The sequence below is a fragment of the Dendrobates tinctorius genome, unplaced genomic scaffold (genome assembly GCF_039654945.1).
Source record: "Dendrobates tinctorius isolate UK_male_01 unplaced genomic scaffold, ASM3965494v1 ptg000029l, whole genome shotgun sequence".
Taxonomy (NCBI): Eukaryota; Metazoa; Chordata; class Amphibia; order Anura; family Dendrobatidae; genus Dendrobates; species Dendrobates tinctorius.
The window spans coordinates 55892541-55918622 of NW_027361697.1; the positions used below are offsets into that span (position 1 = coordinate 55892541).

Below are 26082 nucleotides of genomic sequence, written 5' to 3' on the forward strand. Positions count from 1 at the left end.
GATACGAGAGATTCAATGGAATGGGCGTTAGGTGAATATAAGTGTTTGTTATTTTTAAATAAAAAAAGGAAAAATGTGTTTTGTCTTATTTCTAATAAAGGACTTTATTCTCGCTGTGTCTTTATTTATAATACAACTATAGGATTAGTAATGGATATGTGTCTTATAGACCTCTCCATTACTAAGCCGTGGGCTGGATGTCACCGGACAATACAAAGGTGACATCAACACCACAAATATGAACTCCACTTGCCACCGCTACAGTGCAAGTTGGAAGAGCTGGGCAAAGCACCAGAATTGGCACATCTAATAGATGTGACTTTTCTGGGTGGCTGTGGGCTGCTATTTTTAGGCTGGGGGGGAGTCAATATCCATGGCCCCTTACCAGCCTGAGAATATCAGCCCCCAGCTGTCAGCTTTACCAAAGCTGGCTGTCAAAAATAGGGGGCATCCCACACCGTTTTAATTAATTTATTTATTTAAATAATTTAAAAAACAGCACAGGGACCCTTTTATTCTTGATAACCAGCCTTGCTAATGCTGACAGCTGAGGGATGCTGTCCCGAAATGTCAGTTTTGCTTGGCTGGTTATCAAAAATACAGGGGAACCCACACTTTTTTTTATTACTATTTATTTACAGTGCAGGCGCCAGCTGATGAATACTCCCATCCGCCGCTCCTGCTCTCACTGTTATTAGCAGCAGCAGGCATAGGCTGATGGGAGCAGTAGTCCCATCTGCCCGCGCCAATGACCGGAAGTAAACTTTATACCTCCGAACAATAAAACATCTTGGTCATCCATTCTTATTGTGATGAGATTCCAGGTCTTCTTTTCCTGGGCACTGCCCCTTTCCCGTGCACAACTCTTATACTAATGCAGTGGTAGAGTGGCGGATGCATCATGTTGTATGGACGTCATCATACAAGTAGAATAATCTCATAAAACTATTGCACTTACACAAATGTAAGAAAAATCTTCAGGGAATAACTGGGAAAATCTAATTGTGCCCTGGGTTTGTTTTATATGCTCATACATTAATTTGATAAAATCATCAAAGAGAAGCAATCATAAGAAAAAAGAGTTTATGGAACATCAACCAAAGAATATCAAACCAACATAATGTTCATTATTAAAATATATGCTCAAAAATGAAAAAAAAAATGTATATATGATGAACATTTGGAAAACATGCTGGGAAGAGGAACCATGAGAATAGTCATCCATAGTTGCCTACCTTTGGTATAGGTTTTTTCGTCCACACTCAATGACTTAGATTTGGTTTGCTAATATAAAGTCCAACAAATTGAATGCAGGAAAAAAAAACATCAACGCAACAATGAAAGTCAGAAACTATGGCAAGCATCAACTGTGCGGATAAAAAATGGTTACACACTGTATACACACTTAGCTATATCAATATTTGGATATCGGCCAGTAACAGAACTGACTGTACACTCATACATCATCAGCGGATGAACGTGGTACGACATCCTTAAAGAAAATTTAAAGGGGTTATCTGGAATCCAGGACTTTTATTTTATGTTGGGCCTGCACTTATCGGCAAGTAAGTCTGTGCTGCTTGTGACGATCTCTTCCAAATCAGAGCGGTCACGGACTATTCCATCTGGTGATTCTCCCACTTCCTGTGACATCATATTGACAGAAAACGCCTCCTCTTCACCTCTGCTCTGTGGACGGGGTGTCAATCAGCATGAGATCGTCAGTGACGCCCCGAGCTTCTCTGCTGATGTGAGGTCACAGGAGGCAGCTGAATTGCTGCATGAGCCAGGAGAGATCGTCACAGGGCAGAACAGGCAGGTACAGTTGTGCTCAAAAGTTTACATACCCCGGCAGAATTTTTGCTTTCTTGGCCTTTTTTCAGAGAATATGAATGATATCACCAAAACTTTTTCTCCATTTCTCCACTCATGGTTAGTGTTTGGGTGAAGACATTTATTGTCAAACTGCTGTGTTTTCTCTTTTTAAATCATAATGACAGCCCAAAACATCCAAATGACCCTAATCAAGTTTACATAACCCATTTCTTAATACCGTGTATTGCCTCCTCTAACATCAATGACAGCTTGAAGTCTTTTGTGGTAGTTGTGGATGAGGTTCTTTATTTTCTCAGATGGTAAAGCTGCACACTCTTCTTGGCAAAAAGTCTCCAATTCCTGTAAATTCCTGGGCTGTCTAGCATGAACTGTGCGCTTGAGATCTCCCCACAGTGGCTCAATGATATTGAGGTCAGGAGACGGAGCTGGCCACTCCAGAATCTTCACTTTGTTCTGCTGTAGCTACTGACAGGTCGACTTGGCCTTGTGCTTTAGATCGTTGTCATGTTGCAATGTTCAAATACGTCTCATACGCAGCTTCCAGGCTGATGAGTGCAAATTTGCCTCCAGTATTTGCTCATAACATGCTGCATTCATATTTCCTTCAACTCTGATCAAGATTCCTTTGCCTTTGTAGATCACACATCTCCAAAACATCAGCGATTCACCTTTGTGCTTTACAGTAGGAATGAATGGTGCTCCTTTCATCATAGGCTTTGTTGACCTCCAAATGTAACATTTATGGTTGTGGCCAAAAAGTTAAATTTTGGTCTCATCACTCCAAATTGCCTTGTTCCACAAGTTTTGAGGACTGTCTCTGTGCTGTTTTGCATATTGTAGGCGAAATACTTTGTGGCATATGCGCAGTAATGGCTTTCTTTTGGCGACTCGACCATGCAGCCCATTTTTCTTCAAGTGCCTCCTTATTGTGCATCTTGAAACAGTCACACTGCTAGTTTTCAGAGAGTCCAGTATTTCAGCTGATGTTATTTGTGGGTTTTTCTTTGCATCCTTGCATCCCAAACAATTTTCCTGGCAGGTGTGGACAAAACCTTTGTTGGTCTACCTGTCCATGGTTTTGTTTTCACAAAGCCCTGATTTTCCATTTGTTAATCACAGTTTGAACGCTGCTGATTGGTATTATCAATTCCTTGGATATCTTTTTCGTATCCATTTCCAGTTTTATACAGTTCAACTAACTTATCCCATAGATCCGTTGACAATTCTTTTGCTTTCCCCATGACTCACAATCCAGAAACATCAGTGGCTGGATGAAAAATGCAAGTGTCTGTCTGAATCCAAGAAACTCACTCAGCTTTTATACACACACTGATTACAAGCACACAGGTCACAGGTGAGGATGTTATCTTTAGTAGCCATTCAAACCCATTTGTGTCAACTTCTGTGCATGTTATCAGGCCAAAATCACCAGGGTATATAAACTTTTGATCAGGGTCATTTGGAAGTTTTGGGTTGTCACTATGATTTAAAAAGAGAAAACAAAGTAGTTTGACAATAAATGGCTTCACTGAAACACTAACCATGAGTGGAGAAAAAGTTTTGGTGTTATCATTCATATTCTGTGAAAAAAAGGCCAAGAAAGCAAATATTCTGCCGGGGTATATAAACTTTTGATCAGAACTGTAATTAGCAAGTACCTGCCGGTAAGTTATCAGACGAATAGAGAAAAAAACAAGAACCCCGGATGACTTCATTAAAGGGGTTTTCCCTCGAACAAAAGTATATTTTAATCAACAGATCTTGGAACAAAAATGAACTCCACAATTTGATGTGTTTAATAAAATGTTCCTGTGCTGAGACAATCTTATAAATGCGCCCCTGCTGTGTACTGTGTAATGGCTGTGTCTGACCGTACAGGAACATGGTCTGATCACACCACAGCTCCTGGGCAGGGGAGGAAGCAAAAGAGTATACTGACATTACAGCACGGGATCACAGATGATCATTTGTGATTAAAACATTTTCCTACCTGTCTTTTTTTAGCAATATTATACGCAAAGAAGAATCAGCTGTGATCCCGTGTGGTCCTGTCTGTATATTCTTTTCCTTCTTCCCCCTGCCCAGGTGCTGTGGTGTGATCAGACCATGTTCCTGTACAGTCAGACACAGCCATTACACAGCAGGGGACATTTATAAGATTATCTCAGCATAGGAACATTTTATTTAAACACATCCAATTGTGGAAATTATTATGATTCCAAGATCTGTTGATTTAAATGTATTTTTCGTTTGTGGCACAGCCCTTTTACGTACCGTCCTACATTTTTATGCAAGTCTACCTTCAGATAACGCTATCCAGCTATTTATGTTCTTCAGTGCTGGTTGTTTTTCCGCTACGGCCCCGGGCACAGCTATAATTCAGTGACTTCAGTATCACTGCATTGTCTAGTCCACCTCCTGGTTTTCTGGTGCTCAGGCTGCTGCTCTGTCTCTTCTCTATTCTTTACAGTGCAGCTCTACTCCGTTAGACTGACTTTTCTATTGAACTGCAACCTCACATGGAAATCAGAGCACACAGAGCTTCTTTCTAAGGCACAAAAAACTGGGAGAAAGGACATCATCCAGTAACTGGCCCACATGTAATGAGGCAAAGGGGCCTCGGTAAAGGAAGTCTAAAAGTGCACCGTAGAGCTAAAGAAAGCATCTATTTGACTGCTGAAATATACAAACTGATTATATGCATAAAACAAGGTTTACAATGTCAAATCTCTGTACTTGGATCAGAAAATGGAACAATAGAGACAGAAAGGAGAGTAGAGGTTTGGAACATACCGTAACCTTATAGTCCAAATCCTCCACAGAGCGGAAGAAGTCCAGACTCTTAGCGGCGGTGAGGCGGCCTCCTCCGGGATCAGAGCTGTGCGTGCTCAGTGAGTCCAAGATCTCTCCAAGAAGATCCATCTCTCCTCCTGGGCGAGAGGACAGACTCACATCATCATATGAAGCATCGCTGTCGTACAAATATGCAGACGCTTCTTCGCTGTCCTCTGATGATAACCTGTGCAGGGGAGATGGAGACATGGACTGATGAAAATGATACACGACTCCTATACATTGTACAATACTGCACCAGAAGTAATGGCAGGATACATGTAACACACATGAAGGTGTGCTGACACTCTGAGAACATCCCACAATGATCCAAGAGTGATATACGGTGATTTAAGACTATATGTAAACCTCAGGGAAGGAAATCCTACATAGCCGCAGGACAATAATCAGGAATGCGACCAATGGTCCAGCACTAATTCCCAGGGCAATGTACTCATTGCATCTTTGTTCTGAAACTTAAAGGGGCGGTACCAAGGATATCCGGCAGTCTCATAGAGAATGAATGGAAGCGCTATACAGACAGGTATGTTCTCTTATCAAGACTTTGTATCTGGTATTCTCATAGTAGAGAAAAAGGAGGAATAACAAATGGCCAGGAAGATTTACTGAACCATTTCACACCGTGGCCATTTTCCTTTTTCGTTTGTGTTTTTTTCTCCCCGTTTTTCAAGAGCCATAACTTTTTTACTTTTCCGTTAATACAGCCATATGAGGGCTTGTTTTTTGCAGGACAAGTTGTACTTTTGAATGACACCATTTATTTTATCATATGATGCACTGGAAAGTGGGCAAAAAATTGTTTTTTGTTTTTTTAAATTTACTATGTACACTATACAGTAAAATGATCTGCCATAATGATTTTCCAGGTCTGAACAAGTACGCAGATGCCAAACATGCATCATTTTATTTTTATTTAAGTGGTGAAAAAAAAATTGGAAATTTGCAAGAGAAAAAAAAATTTGCTTGTGTCGCTATTTTCCTGAGACCTGCAACGTTTCCATTTTTTTTTACCTTTAACTGTATTTAATGATCCCTTAGGGGACTTGAAGAAGCAATCAGAATGCTTGTACTATACATCGCAGTGCTATGTTATAGCTAAAATCACAGCCCCCTATGAACGCCAGCTAAAGGCCGGGGTCACACTTACGAGTGTGATGCGAGAGACTCGCATCAATACCTGGAACTGCCGCCGACACTTGGGACTGGAGTGTGCGGCTGCATAAAAATACATGCAGCCGCACACTCCGGTCCCGAGTGCCGGCGGCAGTGCTGGGTATTGATGCGAGTTTCTCACATCACACTCAGAAATGTGACCCCAGCCAAATGCCGTCTTTCACAGGAAGATCATGACAGGCATAGGGGTTTTCAGCAGACCCCCGGCTGTCATGAAGCCCATTGGCGCCCTGCGAACGCGTCACAGGACTGACGATAGACATTTGAAATGACACACAACCCTATCGCCACATGTTAAATGCCGCTGTCAAAAATAAGACTGCAGATTCAATCAGTCATCATTTGCTGGGAAAGAAGCGGGTTCGGCGTGCGAGACCCCTAATCAAAGTCAGGGAGCTGGCACATGACATACCAGTACATCATATATCATGAGCATATTACACGCTGCTAGTACTGGGCATGTTACATAGAATCATAGAATCGTAAAGTTGGAAGGGACCTCCTGGGCCATCTGGTCCAACCCCTTGCTCAAAGCAGGATTCGCTAAATCATCCCAGTCAGATGTCTGTCCAGCCTCAGTTTGAAGACTTCCATTGAAGGAGAACTCACCACTTCTCGTGGCAGCCTGTTCCACTCATTGATCACTCTGTCAAAAAGTTTTTTCTAATATCTAATCTGTGTTTCCTCCCATTCAGTTTCATCCCATGCTTCTAGTCTTTCCTTGTGCAAATGAGAATAAAGATGATCCTTCTACAATGTGACAGCCCTTTAGATATTTGTAGACAGCTATTAAGTCTCCTCTCAGTCTTCTCTTTTGCAAACTAAACATTCCCAAATCCTGCAACCTTTCCTCATAAGACACGGTTTACAGACTGGTCACCATTCTGGTCGCTCTTTTCTGAACTTGCTCCAGTTTGTTGATGTCTTTTTTAAAATGTGGTGCCCAAAACTGGACACAATATTCCAGATGAGGTCTGACCAAAGAGGAGTAGAGGGCAATAATGACTTCACGTGATCTAGACTGTATGCTTCTGTTAATACATCCTAGAATTGCATTTGCCTTTTTTGCTGCTGCATCACACTGTTGACTCATATTCAGTCTGTGATCTATTAGTATACCCAAGTCTTTTTCACATGTGCTGTTGCTTAGCCCTATTCCTCCCATTCTGTATATGCTTTTTTCATTTTTATTGCCCAGATGTAGTACTTTGCATTTTTCCCTGTTAAAAACCATTCTGTTAGTTGCTGCCCACTGCTCCAGTTTATTTATATCTTTTTGAATCCTCTCTCTCTCTTCTCTAGTATTAGCTATCCCTCCTAGCTTTGTGTCATCAGCAAATTTAATCAGTTTACCCTCAATTCCTTCATCTAAATCGTTGATAAAGATGTTGAACAATACAGGGCCCAGGACAGAGCCCTGTGGTACCCCACTTGAGACATTCTTCCAACTGGATGTGCAGCCATTTACGACTACTCTTTGGGTCCGATCACTAAGCCAGTTATGAATCCACCTAACAGTTGCCTTGTCCATTCCATACTTAGTCATTTTTTCAATAAGGATTGTATGAGATACTTTGTCAAATGCTTTGCTGAAGTCAAGATATACTATATCTACAGCATTTCCTTGATCCACCCAATCAGTGATTCCGTCATAGAAGGAAATTAAGTTAGTCTGACATGACTTATTAGTTACAAACCCATGCTGACTCTGTTTCATCACTTCATTCTTATCCAGGTACTGACATACATGTTGTTTAATAATTTGTTCAAAGATCTTTCCTGGTATAGAAGTCAGACTCACCGGCCTATAGTTGCCTGGGTCCACCTTCTTCCCCTTTTTGAAGATAGGAACAACATTTGCTCTTCTCCAGTCTTCTGGGACTTCTCCTGTTCTCCAAGAATTTTCAAAGATTATGGAGAGGGGTTCAAAAATTTCTTCTGCTATCTCCTTCAGAACTCTGGGGTGTAATTCATCTGGACCTGGAGACTTGAATTCATTTAGGTTAGCTAAGTGTTTCCTTACTATCTTTCTGTTTATAGATATCCTGGATTCTTCTATTCCCTTAATAGGACAGTGAAGAACAGTTGATGTTACATTTCCTTTCTGAGAGAAACAGATGCAAAATAGGAATTTAAAAGTTCGGCCTTCTCAACATCCTGTCTTACCATTTCATTATTTTCATCCTGTAAAAATCCTATAGCATCTTTGACTTTTCTTTTACTTTTGACATATCCCCAAAATCCTTTATTATTGCTTTTGACATCTCTTGCAAGCCTCAATTCATTGTCAGCTTTAGATAATCTGATTTCTGCCCTGCAGGTTCTGCAGACATCATTATACTCTTCTTTAGATATGCCTCTCTCTTTCCATTTTATAAACATTTTTTTCTTCCATTTTAGCATGTGCTTAAGTTCGGTGTTCATTCATCCTGGTTTCCTTAAATGCTTCCTATTCTTCCCTCTTTTCGGAATTGTTAACAATTGTGCTTTGAGAATTTCATTTTTCAAGATTTCCCATCCTTCCTGGACATTTTTGTCTTTAAGGATATCCAGCCAATGGATCCCTCCAATTCTCTTTCTGAATCCCTTAAAATCTGCCATTCTGAAATCTAACCTTGAAGTCTGAGTCTTCACAGGTCTTCCTCCTCTAGTTATCCAAAATTCTAAAATAGCATGGTCGCTACCTCCTAGGGTCCCAGCCACTTTTACCTCCTCAACCATTTCCTCCCTGTTTATAAGGATTAGATCCAAGGTAGCAGTTCCCCTTGTTTTCTCCCCTACCTTTTGGAAGATAAAGTTGTCACCAAGAGAGGATAAGAATTTCCTTGACCTGCTAGTTTTGCCTGAGAGAGATTCCCAACAAATGTCTGGATAGTTGAAATCTCCCATGACAACCATGTCATATTTTTTTGAGAACTTGGCCATTTGATGCATAAAGAGTTCATCCATATCTTCAGCTTGCACAGGCGGCCTGTAGTAAATGCCTACAATGGTGTCCTTTCCATTGTTCTGTCCTTGTATTCTTACCCAAACAGTTTCCATAGAACTCCCAGTCTCTGAAGCTTCAATCTCTGTGCAGATATACGCGTTTCTAACATACAATGCGACACCTCCTCCTCGTTTATCAAGTCTGTTTCTTGCAAATAAGTTGTATCCTTCTAGTCTTGTATTCCAATCATGTGTATCGTCCCACCAAGTTTCAGTGATTCCAAAGACATCATATTTCTTTTCCTGTGTTAGTAGTTCCAATTCTCCTTGTTTGTTGCCCATGCTTTGTGCATTAGTATAGAAACATTTCAGTTTGTGATTGGTTTCTCTTTCTCCAAAAATTTTATTATTTAGATTCTTTTGTCTTTGTTCTTCCTTTCCACTTCTAATAGCAGAGTTCTCAATAGCATTTGTCAGGTGTATGGCTTTTTCTGGTCTTTTGCTTCCCTTCCCATGTTGGAAGTGCTTAATGTTATATTTAAAAGGGTTTTCCAGGTTAATGATGAAAATTTGCAGTCAGGATCCTCTGACGCTGGCAGCAAGAGTGGATCGTCATGTGAGTGCAAGTATGCGATTTGCAAACTTCCGGCCACATTCCAACTAGATGTGTCCAGCCTTACTCAATTCACTTGTATTGAGTGAGGCCAAGAATGGCACGTAACAACATGTATGCAAATCGCATACTTGAGGTTGCATGACGTCTTGCACGCACTGCTGGCACCAGAGGACCCTGACAGCGTGCAATGTATTCCCTGTAAGCATTCAGAAGTCTGAAGTTGCATAGAGAGACTGCGGACTTTCATCACAAATTTACATCACTAATTTTTCCCACTCCTCACACTGTGTCTGTGCTAATACCCCCACTCCCCACAGTGTGTCTGCATTAATCCCCCACTCCTCATAGCATGTCTGCACCAATCCCCTCACTCCTCATATCATGTCTGCACCAATCCCCCTGTTCCTTATATTGTGTCCCCACTAATTCATCCCACTTCTCATACTGTGTCTGCACTAATACCCCCACTCCTCATAGTGTCTCTGCACTAATCCCCCACTCCTCACACCATGTCTGCACTAATCCCCTCACTCCTCATAGCATGTCTGCAACAATCCCCCCCCCGTTCTTTATATTGTGTCCGCAATTATTCATCCCACTTCTCATACTGTGTCTGTACTAATCCCCCACTCCTCACACCATGTCTGCACTAATCCCCCACTCCTCAAAGCATGTCTGCAACAATGCCCCCATTCCGTATACTGTCTCCGCACTAATTCCTCCCACTCCTCATACTGTGTGTACTAATACCCCCACTCCTCAGATTGTTTGCACTAATCCCCCCAGACTCCTCATACTGTGTTTGCACTAATCCCTCTGACCACTGATACTGCATCTGCACAAACCTGCCACTCCTCATACTGAATCCGCACTAATCCCCCTCACTCCTCATACTGTGTCTGCACTAATCTTCTACACTCCTCATACTGTGTCTGCAACAATCTCCCCCTACTCCTCATACTGTGTCAGCACCAATCCCCCACACTCTCTTCTCATACTGAGTCCGTACCAATTCCCACTCCACTCCTTATAGCATGACCACACAAATCCCCCTGCTATATACACGCTCAGCCAGGAGCTGCGCACCTCTCGGGAAGCCAGGTTCCAGTGACCGGTGGGAGTCTTAGGACCCCAATCTCCACTGATATGGTTGGAAATATAATGAAATATGAAAATACATTCAAAAAGGTTTAGCTGCTTTACATGCAGCATTGTGTCATATCAATGGCAGCAATTTATGAAAAAGGAATATTCTCATTTATTCTAAGTACACCCCCTAAGGCTTTATTTCTGTCGCTGAATAATGCCAGCTATTTAGCGCCATAATATATTCTAAATGCTTCCTTGTTTCCCCCTCATCCATCAGATGCCTACCTGCAATCAAAGCTCTTCAGCCCCTTAACCCCAAAGAATACAAAATCCCATTTGTATAAATAATGCCACTGATATGTGTACAAAAATGATTTTAGCGAGCTTTTGGAAAAGTTTCCAAATCATTTCTGCTGTTGTCAAGAAAACATATTCCTCCTGCCCTGGGGTTGTGCAGTGTTACTCACTTGCTGGCGCTGTCACCGGTGTCCGAATCCTCCAACCCAGAGTTATGGTTTGCAGTGCTGAGCAGCTGTCGACTCATTCGTGTCTGAACAGAAAAAAAAAAAGACGGTCACTTAAAAAGTTGTAAAACACTTTTACAGTGGACAGAAAACAATTTTATAGTGCAGGAATCACAGCTTGGAAGGGAGATAGTTGACAAGAGTAATTTACAAAAAAAAGTAAAAGCTCATGTGTTGCATTTTTTGACCACAAGAGGGCAGTAAATGATCTACTAATGAAATAAGCAGCTATGGCGTTGTGGACTGCAGTCATAGCTCACAAACTGCATCGCCAGCATGATTGTAATACGCCATCGCATACGCTAAATCCGGGATTAACTGCAAGCGCGCAGCGACAGCATCTACAAAACCACTCATTAAGTGAAAAAGCAACATATTTCACCTAATCACGCTGGACGGATTAAAAACCATGTAGCTTTAGAGATTTATAAATCATTTGCAGAGCAGACTGAACAGAGATTGTCATTACTTAACCCATTCAGACAACTAATCATTTAAATATTCATTTATTAGACCTCAGAGTGATGTTAACGTGCTAGTATAACAAATACATATCTCCTGCCCGGCAAAGCGCCGCAGCTACAGGCAGAGCGGGTATGTAGGGGGGCAAGGTGTCATTACATATCGTTCATAATTAGGTTTTTCTTCGTTTGCATCCAAACCATTAGCTGGCATGGTGGTGCAAGGAAGCACTGAGGGGGTTACTTTCCATAATGCATGTTCCCCCGTGGCGGTGGCAGAGCTACAGAATTGATACTAGTTTTTTCAGATCTAATTGGGGATTTTTTTGAGCAGAATGTTGACATTTTCACAAGCGCTGCCAGGCTAACGAGGAAGTCACCATTGCTAATTAGGGAAGCACAGAGGAGAGGAGACCAGATTATGGGGAATAGTGTCAGTCTGACAGAAAACAACTTCAAACTCCAGCTCCACACCACCGCGGTGGGAAAGGCGATTCTGGGGGAGAGAAGTCAGAGATGTGCTGCTGACTGCTGGCGCTCCACCTTTCCCGCTAGCTCAAATCTAATGAACATCTCATTCATCATCATGTGCCCCAGCATCATTGATGAACAGCTAAAGTACATGTCTGCCAATGGCATAAAATGCCGGGGAGCTTGAATATCGGCTCCTGATCAAAGGAAACTAGGACGGCCGCTAACCAACACCCAGTGAAAACATTTCGTCATCTCATCACAGAGGAGATAAATGTCTGCTGTGCATCTTCTGCAAACACTTGGTAAAGGGGTCCTCTCCCTAAAACACAGTCCAGCAGTGATTAACAGGAGGACGGGAGTGGGCACTGCCATATATCTCCTGGCACTGACCATACCGAGACTCTGAGGAAAGCAGCACAAGGCCACAAAGGAGCCTACGGGGCCCAGCAGCATCGTCCTAGCACGGGTCTCACATCATTCCACACCTGTCTGGGGTCGCTGGGGTGAGCCACTAACTAAAAGTTCAGAAAAGGTTTTCATAATAAATGGGTGGGGTTTATTGAGTGGGGGAGGGGCATACAAGTAGCAGAAATTGACCACGCCCACAGTCGGCACACAGATTTCATACTCTGGTGCAGGGCAGCCCGAATATTCAGAGGTGTGGGACATTGGGGAATTTGGCACATTTTACTCTAGTGCAAGAAAATTTTAGCTGTTTGCAAACACCACTAGGGGGAGCTCAGATAACATAACCGTAGAAACCAAAACTAAAATACAGTGTACCAGGGGGCACTAATTATAAAGGCTGGATAAGCCTTACTGGAGGGGCTTTATGTACATATATATATATATATATATATATATATATATACATACATACATACACACACACACACACTACATATGCACATAACCATGATTGATTGATTGATATATAGAGCCCGGCGCTGTCCGGGCATAGTAACTAACTGTGGTTAGTTATAACAAATTATAATTATCCTCCATCCCATAGTCCCGACCCATATACCCATCATACATAAGCACGATCCCATAGGCCCGAGCCCATATACCCATCATACATATCCTCCATCCCATAGTCGAGTGCCCATATACCCATCACACATCCTCCATCCCATAGTCCCATGCCCATATACCCATCATACATATTCTCCATCCCATAGTCCCGTGCCCATATACCCATCATACATATTCGCCATCCCATAGTCGAGTGCCCATATACCCATCACACATCCTTCATCTCATAGTCCCATGCCCATATACCCATCATACATATCCTCCATACCATAGTCCTGCACCCATATACCCATCATACATATCTGCCATCCCATAGTCCCATGCCCATATAGCCGTCATACATATCTTCCATCCCATAGTCCAGTGCCCATATACCCATCACACATATCCTCCATACCATAGTCCTGCGCCCATATACCCATCATACATATCTGTCATCCCATAGTCCCATGCCCATATACCCGTCATACATATCCTCCAGCCATGGCAACCATTATGACATAATGAGGGGCGGGGCTTGACACGCACACACTTTTTCCCCATTATGTAGATAGGGGCAAAATTATTTGGTGAATTGGAACGCGCGGGGTTAAAATTTTGCCTCACAACATAGCCTAGGACACTCTCGGGGTCCAGACGTGTGACTGTGCCAAATTTTGTGGCTGTAGCTGCGGATGCCAATCCCGGACATACATACACACACACACTTGAGCTTTATATATTAGATATATATATATGTGTGTGTGTATATATATATATATATATATATATATATATATATATATATATATATATACATACAGTTGTGGCCAAAAGTATTGACACCCCTGCAATTCTGTCAGATAATACTCTATTCCTTCCTGAAAATGATTGCAAACACAAATTCTTTGTTATTATTATCTTAATTTAGTTTGTCTTAAATGAAAAAACACAACAAGAATTGTCCTAAAGCCAAATTAGATATAATTCCACACCAAACATAAAAAAAGAGGGTGGACAAAAGTATTGGCACTGTTCGAAAAATCATGTGATGCTTCTCTAATTTGTGTAATTAACAGCACCTGTAACTTACCTGTGGCACCTAACAGGTGTTGGCAATAACTAAATCACACTTGCAGCAAGGTGACATGGATTAAAGTTGACTCAACCTTTATCCTGTGTCCTTGTGTGTACCACATTGAGCATGGAGAAAAGAAAGACGACCAAAGAACTGTCTGAGGACTTGAGAAACCAAATTGTGAAGAAGCATGAACAATCTCAAGGCTACAAGTCCATCTCCAAAGACCTGAATGTTCCTGTGTCTACTGTGTGCAGTGTCATCAAGAAGTTTAAAGCCCATGGCACTGTGGTTAACCTCCCTAGATGTGGACGGAAAAGAAAAATTGACAAGAGATTTCAACGCAAGATTGTGCGGATGTTGGATAAAGAACCTCGACTAACATCCAAACAAGTTCAAGCTGCCCTGCAGTCCGAGGGTATAACAGTGTCAATCCGTACTATCCGTCGGTGTCTGAATGAAAAGAGACCCAGGAAGACCCCACTTCTTACCCCGAGACATAAAAAAGCCAGGCTGGAGTTTGCCAAAACTTACCTGAAAAAGCCTAAAACGTTTTGGAAGAATGTTCTCTGGTCAGATGAGACAAAAGTAGAGCTTTTTGGGCAAAGGCATCAAAATAGAGTTTACAGGAGAAAAAAAGAGGCATTCAAAGAAAAGAACACGGTCCCTACAGTCAAACATGGCGGAGGTTCCCTGATGTTTTGGGGTTGCTTTGCTGCCTTTGGCACTGGACTGCTTGACCGTGTGCATGGCATTATGAAGTCTGAAGACTACCAACAAATTTTGCAGCATAATGTAGGGCCCAGTGTGAGAAAGCTGGGTCTCCCTCAGAGGTCATGGGTCTTACAGCAGGACAATGACCCAAAACACACTTCAAAAAGCACTAGAAAATGGTTTGAGAGAAAGCACTGGAGACTTCTAAGGTGGCCACCAATGAGTCCAGACCTGAATCCCATAGAACACCTGTGGAGAGATCTAAAAATGGCAGTTTGGAGAAGGCACCCTTCTAATATCAGGGACCTGGAGCAGTTTGCCAAAGAAGAATGGTCTAAAATTCCAGCAGAGCATTGTAAGAAACTAATTGATGGTTACCAGAAGCGGTTGGTCACAGTTATTTTGGCTAAAGGTTGTGCAACCAAGTATTAGGCTGAGGGTGCCAATACTTTTGTCTGGCCCATTTTTGGAGTTTTGTGTGAAATGATCAATGTTTTGCTTTTTGCTTCATTCTCTTCTGTGTTTTTTCATTTAAGACAAATTAAATTAAGACAATAATACCATAGAATTTGTGATTGCAATCATTTCCAGGAAGAAACTGAGTATTATCTGACAAAATTGCAGGGGTGTCAATACTTTTGGCCACAACTCTACATATACGTACACACTAGCTGAAGAGCCTGGCGCTGCCTGGGCATAGTAACTAACTGTGGTTAGTTATAACAAATTATAATGATTATAATGCACATAGAAACATTTTGCATCATATATTCAACACTACAAATTTGCAACACAAATTAATTAAACGATTACCCAAGTATTGATAGTATTTTATTTTCAACTCATTCAAGAGCTTTTGATAAACAACATTTTTGTTTTTTCCTTTTGAAAAGATGAACAGATTTTTGGCAGTTCCAACTCTTGAACGGGCCAGTAAAGTTGACCATGAGAAAAGCATGGAGATTGCAAATCGGTCCATACTACTTTCAAGGACTGCCCCTGAGCCTTGTTAATGGACATTGCAAATGCCAGTCGAACTTGAAACTGGAGGCGTTTAAAATCAAAAGGCAAAACAGATGGAATGAGTGGAATTCTTGGAATGAAAATGTCCTCTCCTTTGGCACATCCTGTTACTGAGCTGTGTATCTAATCCTATCCTGTGTATTACTGTCTGCTGAGCCGTGTACCTAATCCTATCCTTTGCTACTGTCTGCTGAGTCGTGTATCTAATCCTATCATGTGTGATACAGTCTGTTGAGCTGTGTATCTAATCCTATCCTCTGTGTTACTGTCTGCTGCGCTGTATATCTAATCCTATCCTGTGTGATACTGTATGCTGAGCCGTGTATGTAATCCTATACTGTGTGATACGGTCTGCTGAGCTGTGTATCTAGTCCTATCCTGTGTGATACGGTCTGCTGAGCTGTGTATCTAATCCTATCCTGTGTGATTACTGGCTGCTGAGCTGTATATCTAATCCTATCCTGTGTGATACTGGCTGCTGAGCCATGTAGCTAATCCTATCCTGTGTGATACGGTCTGCTGAGCTGTGTATCTAATCCTATCCTGTGTGAGCCGTGTATCTAATCCTATACTGTGTGATACTGACTACTGAGCTGTGTATCTAATCCTATCCTGTGTGATACGGTCTGCTGAGCTGTGTATCTAGTCCTATCCTGTGTGATACGGTCTGCTGAGCTGTGTATCTAATCCTATCCTGTGTGATACTGTATGTTGAGCCGTGTATGTAATCCTATACTGTGTGATACTGACTACTGAGCTGTGCATCTAATCCTATCCTGTGTGATACTGTCTGCTGAGCTGTGTATCTAATCCTGTCCTGTGTGTTACAGTCTGCTGAGCTGTGTATCTAATCCTGACCTGTGTGTTACTATCTGCTGAGTCGTGTATCTAATCCTATCATGTGTGATACAGTCTGCTGAGCTGTGTATCTAATCCTATCCTGTGTGTTACTGTCGGCTAAGCTGTATATCTAATCCTATCCTGTGTGATACTGGCAGCTGAGCCATGAATCTAATCCTATCCTGTGTGATACGGTCTGCTGAGCTGTGTATCTAATCCTATCCTGTGTGATACTGTCTGCTGAGCCGTGTATCTAATCCTATACTGTGTGATACTGACTACTGAGCTGTGTATCTAATCCTATCCTGTGTGATACTGTCTGCTGAGCCGTGTATCTAATCCTATCCTGTGTGATACTGGGCTCCCCTGCAGTCTGTGTCAGAGGGTGGTCTGTGTTGGCACGGTAATAAATTGTGTTATTTCCAGCTTTCCAGAAGGATAACACCATAGAAATGATAAGAATAATAGGCCTCAGTTACCACAACTGTCTACAAGGAAAACTGTTGCTCATAGCAACCAATCACAGCTCAGTTTCTTTTAAACAGCTCTGGTGAAATGAAAGATGCTTCGTGACTGGTTGCTATGTGGAGTGGGCGCGGCTGATACACACACATACTCATTTTTTTATACACACACACTATAACTGCCCAGTAAATGTGGTGTAGCTTTTGGTCACAGGTTTGCAGTAGTGAACAGGATTTAGATGAGGTTGCTCTTGGAGTGACATAGAATTAGAGGTTTTGCCCCATGACGCCCCATATGTCCTCACCTGAGAGAGTTTCCGCTTCTCAAAGCTAAGTTGCTTTGTGTGGTTTAAAGGGAAGGTATTAGAGTTCAAGGACTCCAAACCGTCCATAGAACTTTCCTCCTCAATTTCCTGTAACAGATGCACCAAACACATATGAAGCATGCAGGACACATGCGGTTAGTGGCGGGCAGCATACACAAGCATTTCACTGGATTCCTCTACAGTAAATACTTTAAATGGACAAAGCTAATCCTTTTTGTGCTGGACACAGAAGTCAACCAGATTCTAGGTTTCTTTTGTGCAGCGCAGACTGGTCATTAGAGGCCTCCATCTGACAAGTCACCATAAGTACAGGAGCTTCTGCTTCCAAATATATTATCTTCTATTGACCCCTTATAAAGGGACATTACACCCTAAACAAAGAAACACATATCATCAAATAGACATGGACCTGTTTTGTCTATTGTGGATGGGGTTGTCCACCTTTGGGAATATTTTTTCTGACTTAAATGAATGAGTTTTTGGCCAACTTTAATCTTTGCAATTGCGTTTCAATAACAGTTTTGCACTGGTTTTCTTCTATGGCCTTGTTGTACTTTCTATTGTTGGCTGCAGAATGGGTTAACTGAGAATCGGTCAGTGACAGTCCAATGGGAGCATTTCTATCTCTTATATGTTTTCTTTTCTCTTAGCTCAGTTATGACCACAGACCACAACAAAGTCGAGTATGCAGGAAACAAAGAGCAAAACGGTGCAAAATTTGCTATGAGGCGGAATTGCAAAAATGTCTTTTAGCCTCAAATAAATGGATTTATGCAAGATAAAGATACCCCCAGGGGTGGACAACCCCACACACCTTGGACTTGGACCAATCAGTGGCACCAGATGGTGTCTGGTAGCTGCTTTTAACCCTATGCTTTAGAAACATGTGTATCCCAAGGAGCATTCATGACCATGGGGTAATTGGGGCTGAAATTCTCTTATACTTTCACAGCTGTGCCAAGGCATCTGAATGTCAATCTCTCGGATATTAACATCTTGTTGGGATTTCACACGGGCCTAAGACATAAAGTATCACACACATTAATCCAGACTGCACAATCCCAGGGCAAAACATGAAGTGAAGAGGAAGGAGACCGGCCCGTCCATCCGGTAAAATAAAAATTCTTCATTCAAAACCCATTAAAACAAAATCCCTATGGTTAAGGGGGTTTGTCGAGCCAGAAACGCGTCAGCTTTTAATGGTTTTGTATGCATCCACTTGTTTTAATGGATTTTGAATAAAGGATTTTTATTTTACAGGATGGATGTTCCAAAAACTTTCCTCTTCACTTGATATTTTGCTGTGCTTCACCAGCAGGACCCGTCACCCACCGGTCTCAAGCATCTCAGAGATCTAAGGGATAAGCACACGTGGTGAGCTCTATCCTCCTCCGCTTCCACAATCTCCTCCTCCTTCTCCAGCTCCTCTCTCAGCCTCCTCTTTTCCTCCCCTACATTTATTATAATATGTAGTAATTAGAACTGTCCGGCTCGCTTGTAGTAACCAATTTAGAGCAACGCTACATTTTTCTAGTGCGATTTAAAGACTATTCTCTACCAATGGGATAGAAAGTAACTTAGTTGATCACTGACCACACACTGGGACCCAAAGAACGGGGCATTACAACATCAAGAACAGTGGCCCAGTCCAATTGTCCGTAGGACTGCTGAGTGCATGAAGGACCAGGCTGCACAGCCCCATTCGTGGGATCCTGAAGCCCAATCTAAGGATCTCTGGGAGTCCAAGGAGTCAGACCACCAGAAATCAGCAAGTTAGACCCCTATCATGTGAAAAGGGGATAAGTTTTTTTTCTGGGCAAGCCTAACCACTCTGACAATAGCCAGCTGATGCAATCGGTTTGGCCCCGTCACTATACTCTTATACCACGTCTGCAATGTGTATACCAAGCCTAACACATGCATCGTAAGACCAACATAACTAACACACTGGAGGCATCACGACATGTTCATTGTGCAAAAAACAATACAATTTACATGAAAAGTCAAAAGTGAAAAATTGGTAAAAATTCCCCAAAAAGGACAAATTAGGTCACAAATGCAGAGTATGAGCTGCCCCTGGAGGACACGCCGCAATCATACTATCAAATGGTAACATTAAGATGTATAGTAAGTAATAAAATACATTCGTGTGTCCGGCTCCAGACAAGCATTTGTGCAGCCGCATTATGGATGCGGGTCCCGGCCTGACCGCTCATTATAGGACTCAGACGCACATAGGGCCACATGACGCTGTCACTTCAGGAATGGACCTGTTAGTTTGGGCTCTCGGACCCGCTGTCAGGCCGCTCTGGCATCTGTAACGTTGTTGCGCAAATGCTTGTCTGAGACGGGTCCAACATGTACTTCTGGGAGAAAACCATATGGATCGATGGTAACTACTACCTTGCTTTTCAGCTTGCTCTTGACTTCTTTGATGCCTTGTTTGGCCTGCAGAAAAACACAGACTAATTAATGAAGCCATGAGTGGCCGGACCCCGCCATACCTATGCTTTCTTCTGCAGAACGTTCCTCCATTGGTACAAACACTAACATTACGGCGGCAGGGGTCACTTCACCACTTTCAGCATACTTACATACATGTAGGCGTTCTTCACCGCCGGGCTGGCTTTAATCACCGCAGTATTAATTAGAGCGCCACCTTTCTGTAAATTGGAGAAATGTTAGCCAGCACGGCTTATAGATCACCCAGACCTGGTTCTGATAGACACATCGAAAAGTCATAAAAAAAAAGAAAACCTACGGACGGCTAAGGGGACATGGAGCTCTGCATCAGGAAATAACACTATAAAGATGTAATATAATATTTTAAGACTCTTTAGATAAAAGAAATAATAAAAAAACAAACAGAATAGTATTTGACAGTGAGCATTAAGCTTAGACCATGGTTACCCACAGTTTAAGGTTTACTTCTTTTACCATCGTTTTGAAAAAAAAAAGACTGTTCTGAGAAGTTCCCTTCCACATCAGGAGGTGAGGGATGCAGATGACAGGGGGTCCCCATATACCTGCTAGGGTGGGTGCTTGTGCCATAGTGCATAAGTCGGGGGTATGATACCTGCCAAATGTGCATGTGTCCTGGCAGGTAGGTGTCCATGTAGGTGCCATCATGGGGAGCCCCCACCTCCCAATGTGGATGGGAGCGCCGCCAAGAGGCCATTCAAAGGATGGTAACAGAAGTCAACAATAAAGTTTGGGGTAAAATAAGCTAAACCGAACATTACTGTGATATTAATGTGCATAGTTGGACATTGGCTGGAATGGTTGTGTCAGTATGGTGGATGTATTGATTCGGAGAGCATTTTTACAGAATGAATTACAACTAAACATATAATCTTTCAGATCTGCATCATCCTGATCTCTATAACAAATTAGAAAAATAATAACATAAGTTTTACCTTCATTGTGTTCACCCATTGTTGGTATGACCGTGCATTTCCTGAAAGACACACAAAAATTAATAAAATAAAGAAAACAAAAACCTAAAGGAAATCTGTCACCAAGTTTTTGCTATTTTTGCCAACTGAGAGCAACAAAATGTAGGGGAGAGACACTGATTCTAGTGATGTGTCACTTACTGGGCTACTTGCTGCAGTTTTGATAAAATCATAGTTCTCTCTGCTGAAGATATATCGGTTCTCGGAATGCTGAGCTCTGTATAACCCCGCCCACATCACTGATTGGCAGTTTTCTGCCTATGCAAAGTATACATAAAAAGCTACCAATCAGCGATGGGGGGGCTATAGAGAGCTCATAAATATGGAGGACTGCATGGCAGCAGGTTTACTAGTCCTTTAGTGATAATCTTCTGATAAAACAGTGATTTTTATCAAAACTACAGCAAGATTCCCTTTAATATTCCTAATATATATTTTTTCAAAGAACAATAAAAGTCATTATCAATGAAAATGGAATATTGCCACCGAATCTACCTGAAGTGATCTCCTCTTCAAACATGCCGGAGAATCCGTGTCCAGCGTTAAGTTTCTCCAGTCGACCATCAATAAACTAATTGGAAAAACAAGCCAATAACATATGTGTGATTTCAATAACCGCGGCAATCATCTATGAGCTCTTCGCAGGCCAGCTCTGCCTGGGTTCAGGCACGGAGCTCACACGGCCGCCATTACGGAGTACAGTGGGTATGGAAAGTATTTAGACCCCTTTAAATTTTTCACTCGTTTCACGGCAACCATTTGGTAAATTCAAAAAAGTTCCTTTTTTTCTCATTAATGTACACTCTGCACCCCATCTTGACTGAAAAAAAACAGAAATTTAGAATTTCTTTGTAAATTTATTAAAAAACAAAAACTGAAATATCACATGGTCATAAGTATTCAGACCCTTTACTCAGACACTCATATTTAAGTCACATGCTGTACATTTCCTTGTGATCCTCCTTGAGATGGTTCTACTCATTCATTGGAGTCCAGCTGTGTTTAATTAAAATGATAGGACTTGATTTGTAAAGGCACACACCTGTCTATATAAGACCTCGCAGCTCACAGTGCATGTCAGATCAAATGAGAATCATGAGGTCAAAGGAACTGGCCAAGGAGCTCAGAGACAGAATTGTAGCAAGGCACAAATCTGGCCAAGGTTACAAAAGAATTTCTGCCTCCATAATCCTTAAATGGAAGAAGTTTGGGACCATCAGAAGTCTTCCTAGACCTGGCCGTTCAGCCAAACTGAGCAATCGTGGGAGAAGAGCCTTGGTGAGAGAAGTAAAGAAGAAACCCAAGATCACTGTGGCTGAGCTCCACAGATGCAGTAGGGAGATGGGAGAAAGTTCCACAAAGTCAACTATCACTGCAGCCCTCCACCAGTCAGGCCTTTATGGTAGAGTGGCCCAACAAAAGTTTCTCCTCAGTGCAAGACACATATGAAAGCTCACAAAGAGTTTGCTAAAAAAACACCTGAAGGACTGACTCCGAGACTATGAAAAATAAGATTCCATGGTCTGATGAGACGAATATAGAACTTTGTGGTGATAATTCTAAGCGGTAAGTGTGGAGAAAACCAGGCAATGCTCATCACCTGCCCAATACAATCCCAACAGTGAAACATAGTGGTGGCAGCATCATGCTAGGGGTGTGTTTTTCAGCTGCAGAGACAGGATGACTGGTTGCAATTGAAAGAAACATGAATGTGGCCAAGTACAGAGATATCCCGCATGAAACCCTCTTCCAGAGTGCTCTGGACGTCATACTTGGCTGAAGGTTTACCTTCCAACAAGACAATGACCCTAAGCAGACAGCTAAAATAACAAAGGACTGGCTTCAGCACAACTCTGTGACGATTCTTGACTGGCCCAGCTAGAGCCCTGACCTAAACCCAATTGAGCATCTCTGGAGATTTCTGAAAATGGCTGTCCACCAACGTTCATCATCCAACCTGACGGAACTGGAGAGGATCTGCAAGGAAGAATGGCAGAGGAGCCCCAAATCCAGGTGTGAAAAACTTGTTGCATCATTCCCAAGAAGACTCATGGCTGTACTAGCTCAAAAGGGTGCTTCGACTCAATACTGAGCAAAGGGTCTGAATCCTTATGACCATGTGATATTTCAGGGTTTTTTTTAAATACATTTGCAAATATTTCTAAATTTGTTTTTTTTTCAGTCAAGATGGGGTGCAGAGTGTACATTAACCCCTTAGCGTCAGAGCCAGTTTGCAGCTTAATGACCAGGCCAATTTTTACAATTCTGACCACTGTCCCTTTATGAGGTTATAACTCTGGAACGCTTTAATGGATCCCGCTGATTCTGAGACTGTTTTTTTGTGACATATTGTACTTCATGTTAGTGGTAAAATTTCTTCGATAAGTCTTGTGTTTATTTATGAAAAAAACGGAAATATGGCGAAAATTTTGAAAATTTTGCAATTATAAAACTTTAAATTTTTATGCCCTTCAATCAGAGAGATGTGTCACACAAATTCCTTAATAAATAACATTTCCCACATGTCTACTTTACATCACCACAATTTTGGAAGCAAATTTTTTTTTTGTTTGGAAGTTATAAGGGTTAAAAGTTGACCAGCGATTTCTCATTTTTACAACAAAATTTACAAAACCATTTTATTTTTAGGGACCACATCATATTTAAAGTCATTTTGAGGGGTGCACATGACAGAAAATACACAAAAGTGGCACCATTCTAAAAACTAGACCCCTCAAGGTGCTCAAAACCACATTCAAGAAGTTTATTAACCCTTTAAGTGCTTCACAGGAACTAAAGCAACGTGGAAGGAAAAAATTAACATTTAACTTTTTTTTGCAAAAAATTTACTTCAATTTTTTTTATTTTCACAAGTGTTAAAAGAGAAAATCAACCACAAAATTTGTTGTACATTTTCTCCTGAATACGCCGATACCCCACATGTGGGGGTAAATCACTTTTTCAGCACACGGCAGAGCTCGCAAGGGATGGAGCGCCGTTTGACTTTTTCAACGCAGAATTGGCTGGAATTGAGATCGGATGCCATGCTGCGTTTGGAGAGCCCTTAATGTGCCTAAACAGTGGAAACCTCCAACAAGTGACCCCATTTTGGAAACTAGACCCATTAAGGAACTTATCTAGATGTGTGGTGAGCACTTTGAACCTTCAAGTGCTTCACAGAAGTTTATAACGTAGAGCCGTGAAAATAAGAAATCAATTTTTTTCCACAAAAATGATCTTTTCGTCCCCAAATTTTTATTTTTACAAGGGTAACAGGAGAAATCACACCCCCACAGTTATTGTGCGATTTGTCCTGAGTACGCTGATACCCCTTATGTGAGGGGGAACCACTGTTTGGGCGCATGGGAGAGCTTGGAAGGGAAGGAGTGCCATTTTGGAATGCAGACTTTGATGGAATGGTCTGTGGGCATCATGTTGCGTTTGCAGAGCCCCTGATGGGCCTAAACAGTGGAAACCCCCCACAAGTGACCCCATTTTGGAAATTAGACCCCCTAAGGAACTTATCTAGATGTGTGGTGAGCACTTTGAACCCCCAAGCGCTTCACAGAAGTTTATAAACGCAGAGCCATGAAAATAAAAAGTCTTTTTTATTTCCACAAAAGTGATTTTTTAGACCCAATTTTTAGACCCCAAAAGTTGATAAATAGTGGAAACCCCTCAATCCTTGCTCCAACCCTAACCCCAACACACCCCTAACCCTAATCCCAACCCTAACCCCAACCCTAATCCTAATTCTAACCCTAATCCTAGTTCGCCCTAACGCTAATTCTAACCCTAGCCCTAACCCGAACCCTAACACTAGCCCTAACCCTAGTCCAACCCTAACCCTAACCCTAGCCTTAACTCTAACCCTAATGGAAAACTGAAAAAAAAAATATTTTCTTTATTTCGTTATGTTGGCCTAACTAAGGGGGTGATAAACTGGGGGATTATGTACTATTTTGTTTATTTTGATCACGATGATAGTTTATCATCGTGATCAAAATGAATGAATGGAATCTGCCAGCCGGAGCCTGCAGATTCCCGGTGGGCGCACTGCGCATGCGCCCGCCATTTTCTCTGGATCCAAGATGGCGGTGGCCACCGAAGGACGCCGGTGGGACGCGGGACCACCGGGAGGGGACCCTGGACCACGGAGAGGTACCGGGGGGGATCGGGGACCCTAGTTCTCTCTCCTCTGATATGCGATCACATCAGAGAAAAGAGAAATTTAATGCACAATCGCGGCTTCTTTTTTTTTTGCGGTCGCCATTATAGGGTTAATAACGGCGATCGCAAAAGCGGGGTCGGTAAAAAACAACCGATTCATGTTCTCCGGGGGTCTCGGCTACCCCCGGCAGCCGAGACTCGGGAGAAAATCTGACACTAGGGGGCGTTATTCACTTTCTCCACAGCGCCTAATTCACGGCGCTGTGGTTTTAGTACAGTTAAATACCACCGTTAAAAGGCGTATCGGCGGTCGTTAAGGGGTAAATGAGAAAAAAATGAACTTTTTTGAATTTACCAAATGGCTGTAATGAAACAAAAAGTGAAAAATTTAAATGGGTCTGAATACTTTCCGTACCCACTGTATGTTACAGTTCATGGACACAGCACAGATAGACGGACTCTGTACACCGTGGTAAAATCCTGATATCTTGCGCTGTCCCATAAATCACAGCAATATGAGCGCTATCTGGAGACATTTATGTGCTGGCTTTAAATACTTGCTCGGAGGGATTAAAAATAAGGAGGATCTTTCATACAGTAATAACAGCAATCATTATTTACGCTGGTCATTATCTGCAGCATGTCACGCTCCCTTCATGTGCAAACTACAGTCCGTGTCCATTAGTCATACAATAAGGCTGATGTAAACCTATATTTTGAGGTTTGTGATTGTTAGTTTCTAAAGCTCACACTAGAAAACTTCACATTTCTTCACACGTGTCCCTTTTCTCTTACAACGTAATTCTCTGGAGTAATGGGCACCATTGTTTAAACCACCAATTTACAAAACGCCACTCTCCAGTGTAATTTTCACCTCCTTTTAGCTTCCTCACTCACTCCTCTGATGTTGTGGCCAATAAGTCTCCTAGCATTGCAGCTGGTTTCTGCCAACTCCTCATCTCGTATCGCCAATCAATCAATCTACTATGTATCTAGTTCATAGCTCTTTGTACATCATTTCTCCCTCTTGTGACCCAGCCTGGT

The 26082-nt window shown here is 42.1% G+C and overlaps 1 protein-coding gene across 4 annotated transcripts in view; it reads right to left on the minus strand.

Moving 5' to 3' along the window:
- Positions 1 to 26082, minus strand: part of DENND1B (DENN domain containing 1B) — a 270500-nt gene that overhangs the window by 12768 nt on the left and 231650 nt on the right. For 2 of the 4 annotated variants that reach the window (XM_073571723.1, XM_073571724.1), the window contains 7 exons: positions 21364 to 21439; positions 20830 to 20870; positions 20008 to 20076; positions 19817 to 19861; positions 17393 to 17500; positions 10963 to 11045; positions 4630 to 4855 (listed from right to left, as the gene is read on the minus strand). In XM_073571723.1, the coding sequence (XP_073427824.1) occupies positions 4630 to 4855; positions 10963 to 11045; positions 17393 to 17500; positions 19817 to 19861; positions 20008 to 20076; positions 20830 to 20870; positions 21364 to 21439 (648 nt within the window). Of the gene's footprint in view, positions 1 to 1235; positions 1285 to 4629; positions 4856 to 10962; positions 11046 to 17392; positions 17501 to 19816; positions 19862 to 20007; positions 20077 to 20829; positions 20871 to 21363; positions 21440 to 26082 lie in introns of all 4 variants that reach the window. The other 2 variants (XM_073571726.1, XM_073571725.1) reach the window with 2 other exon arrangements.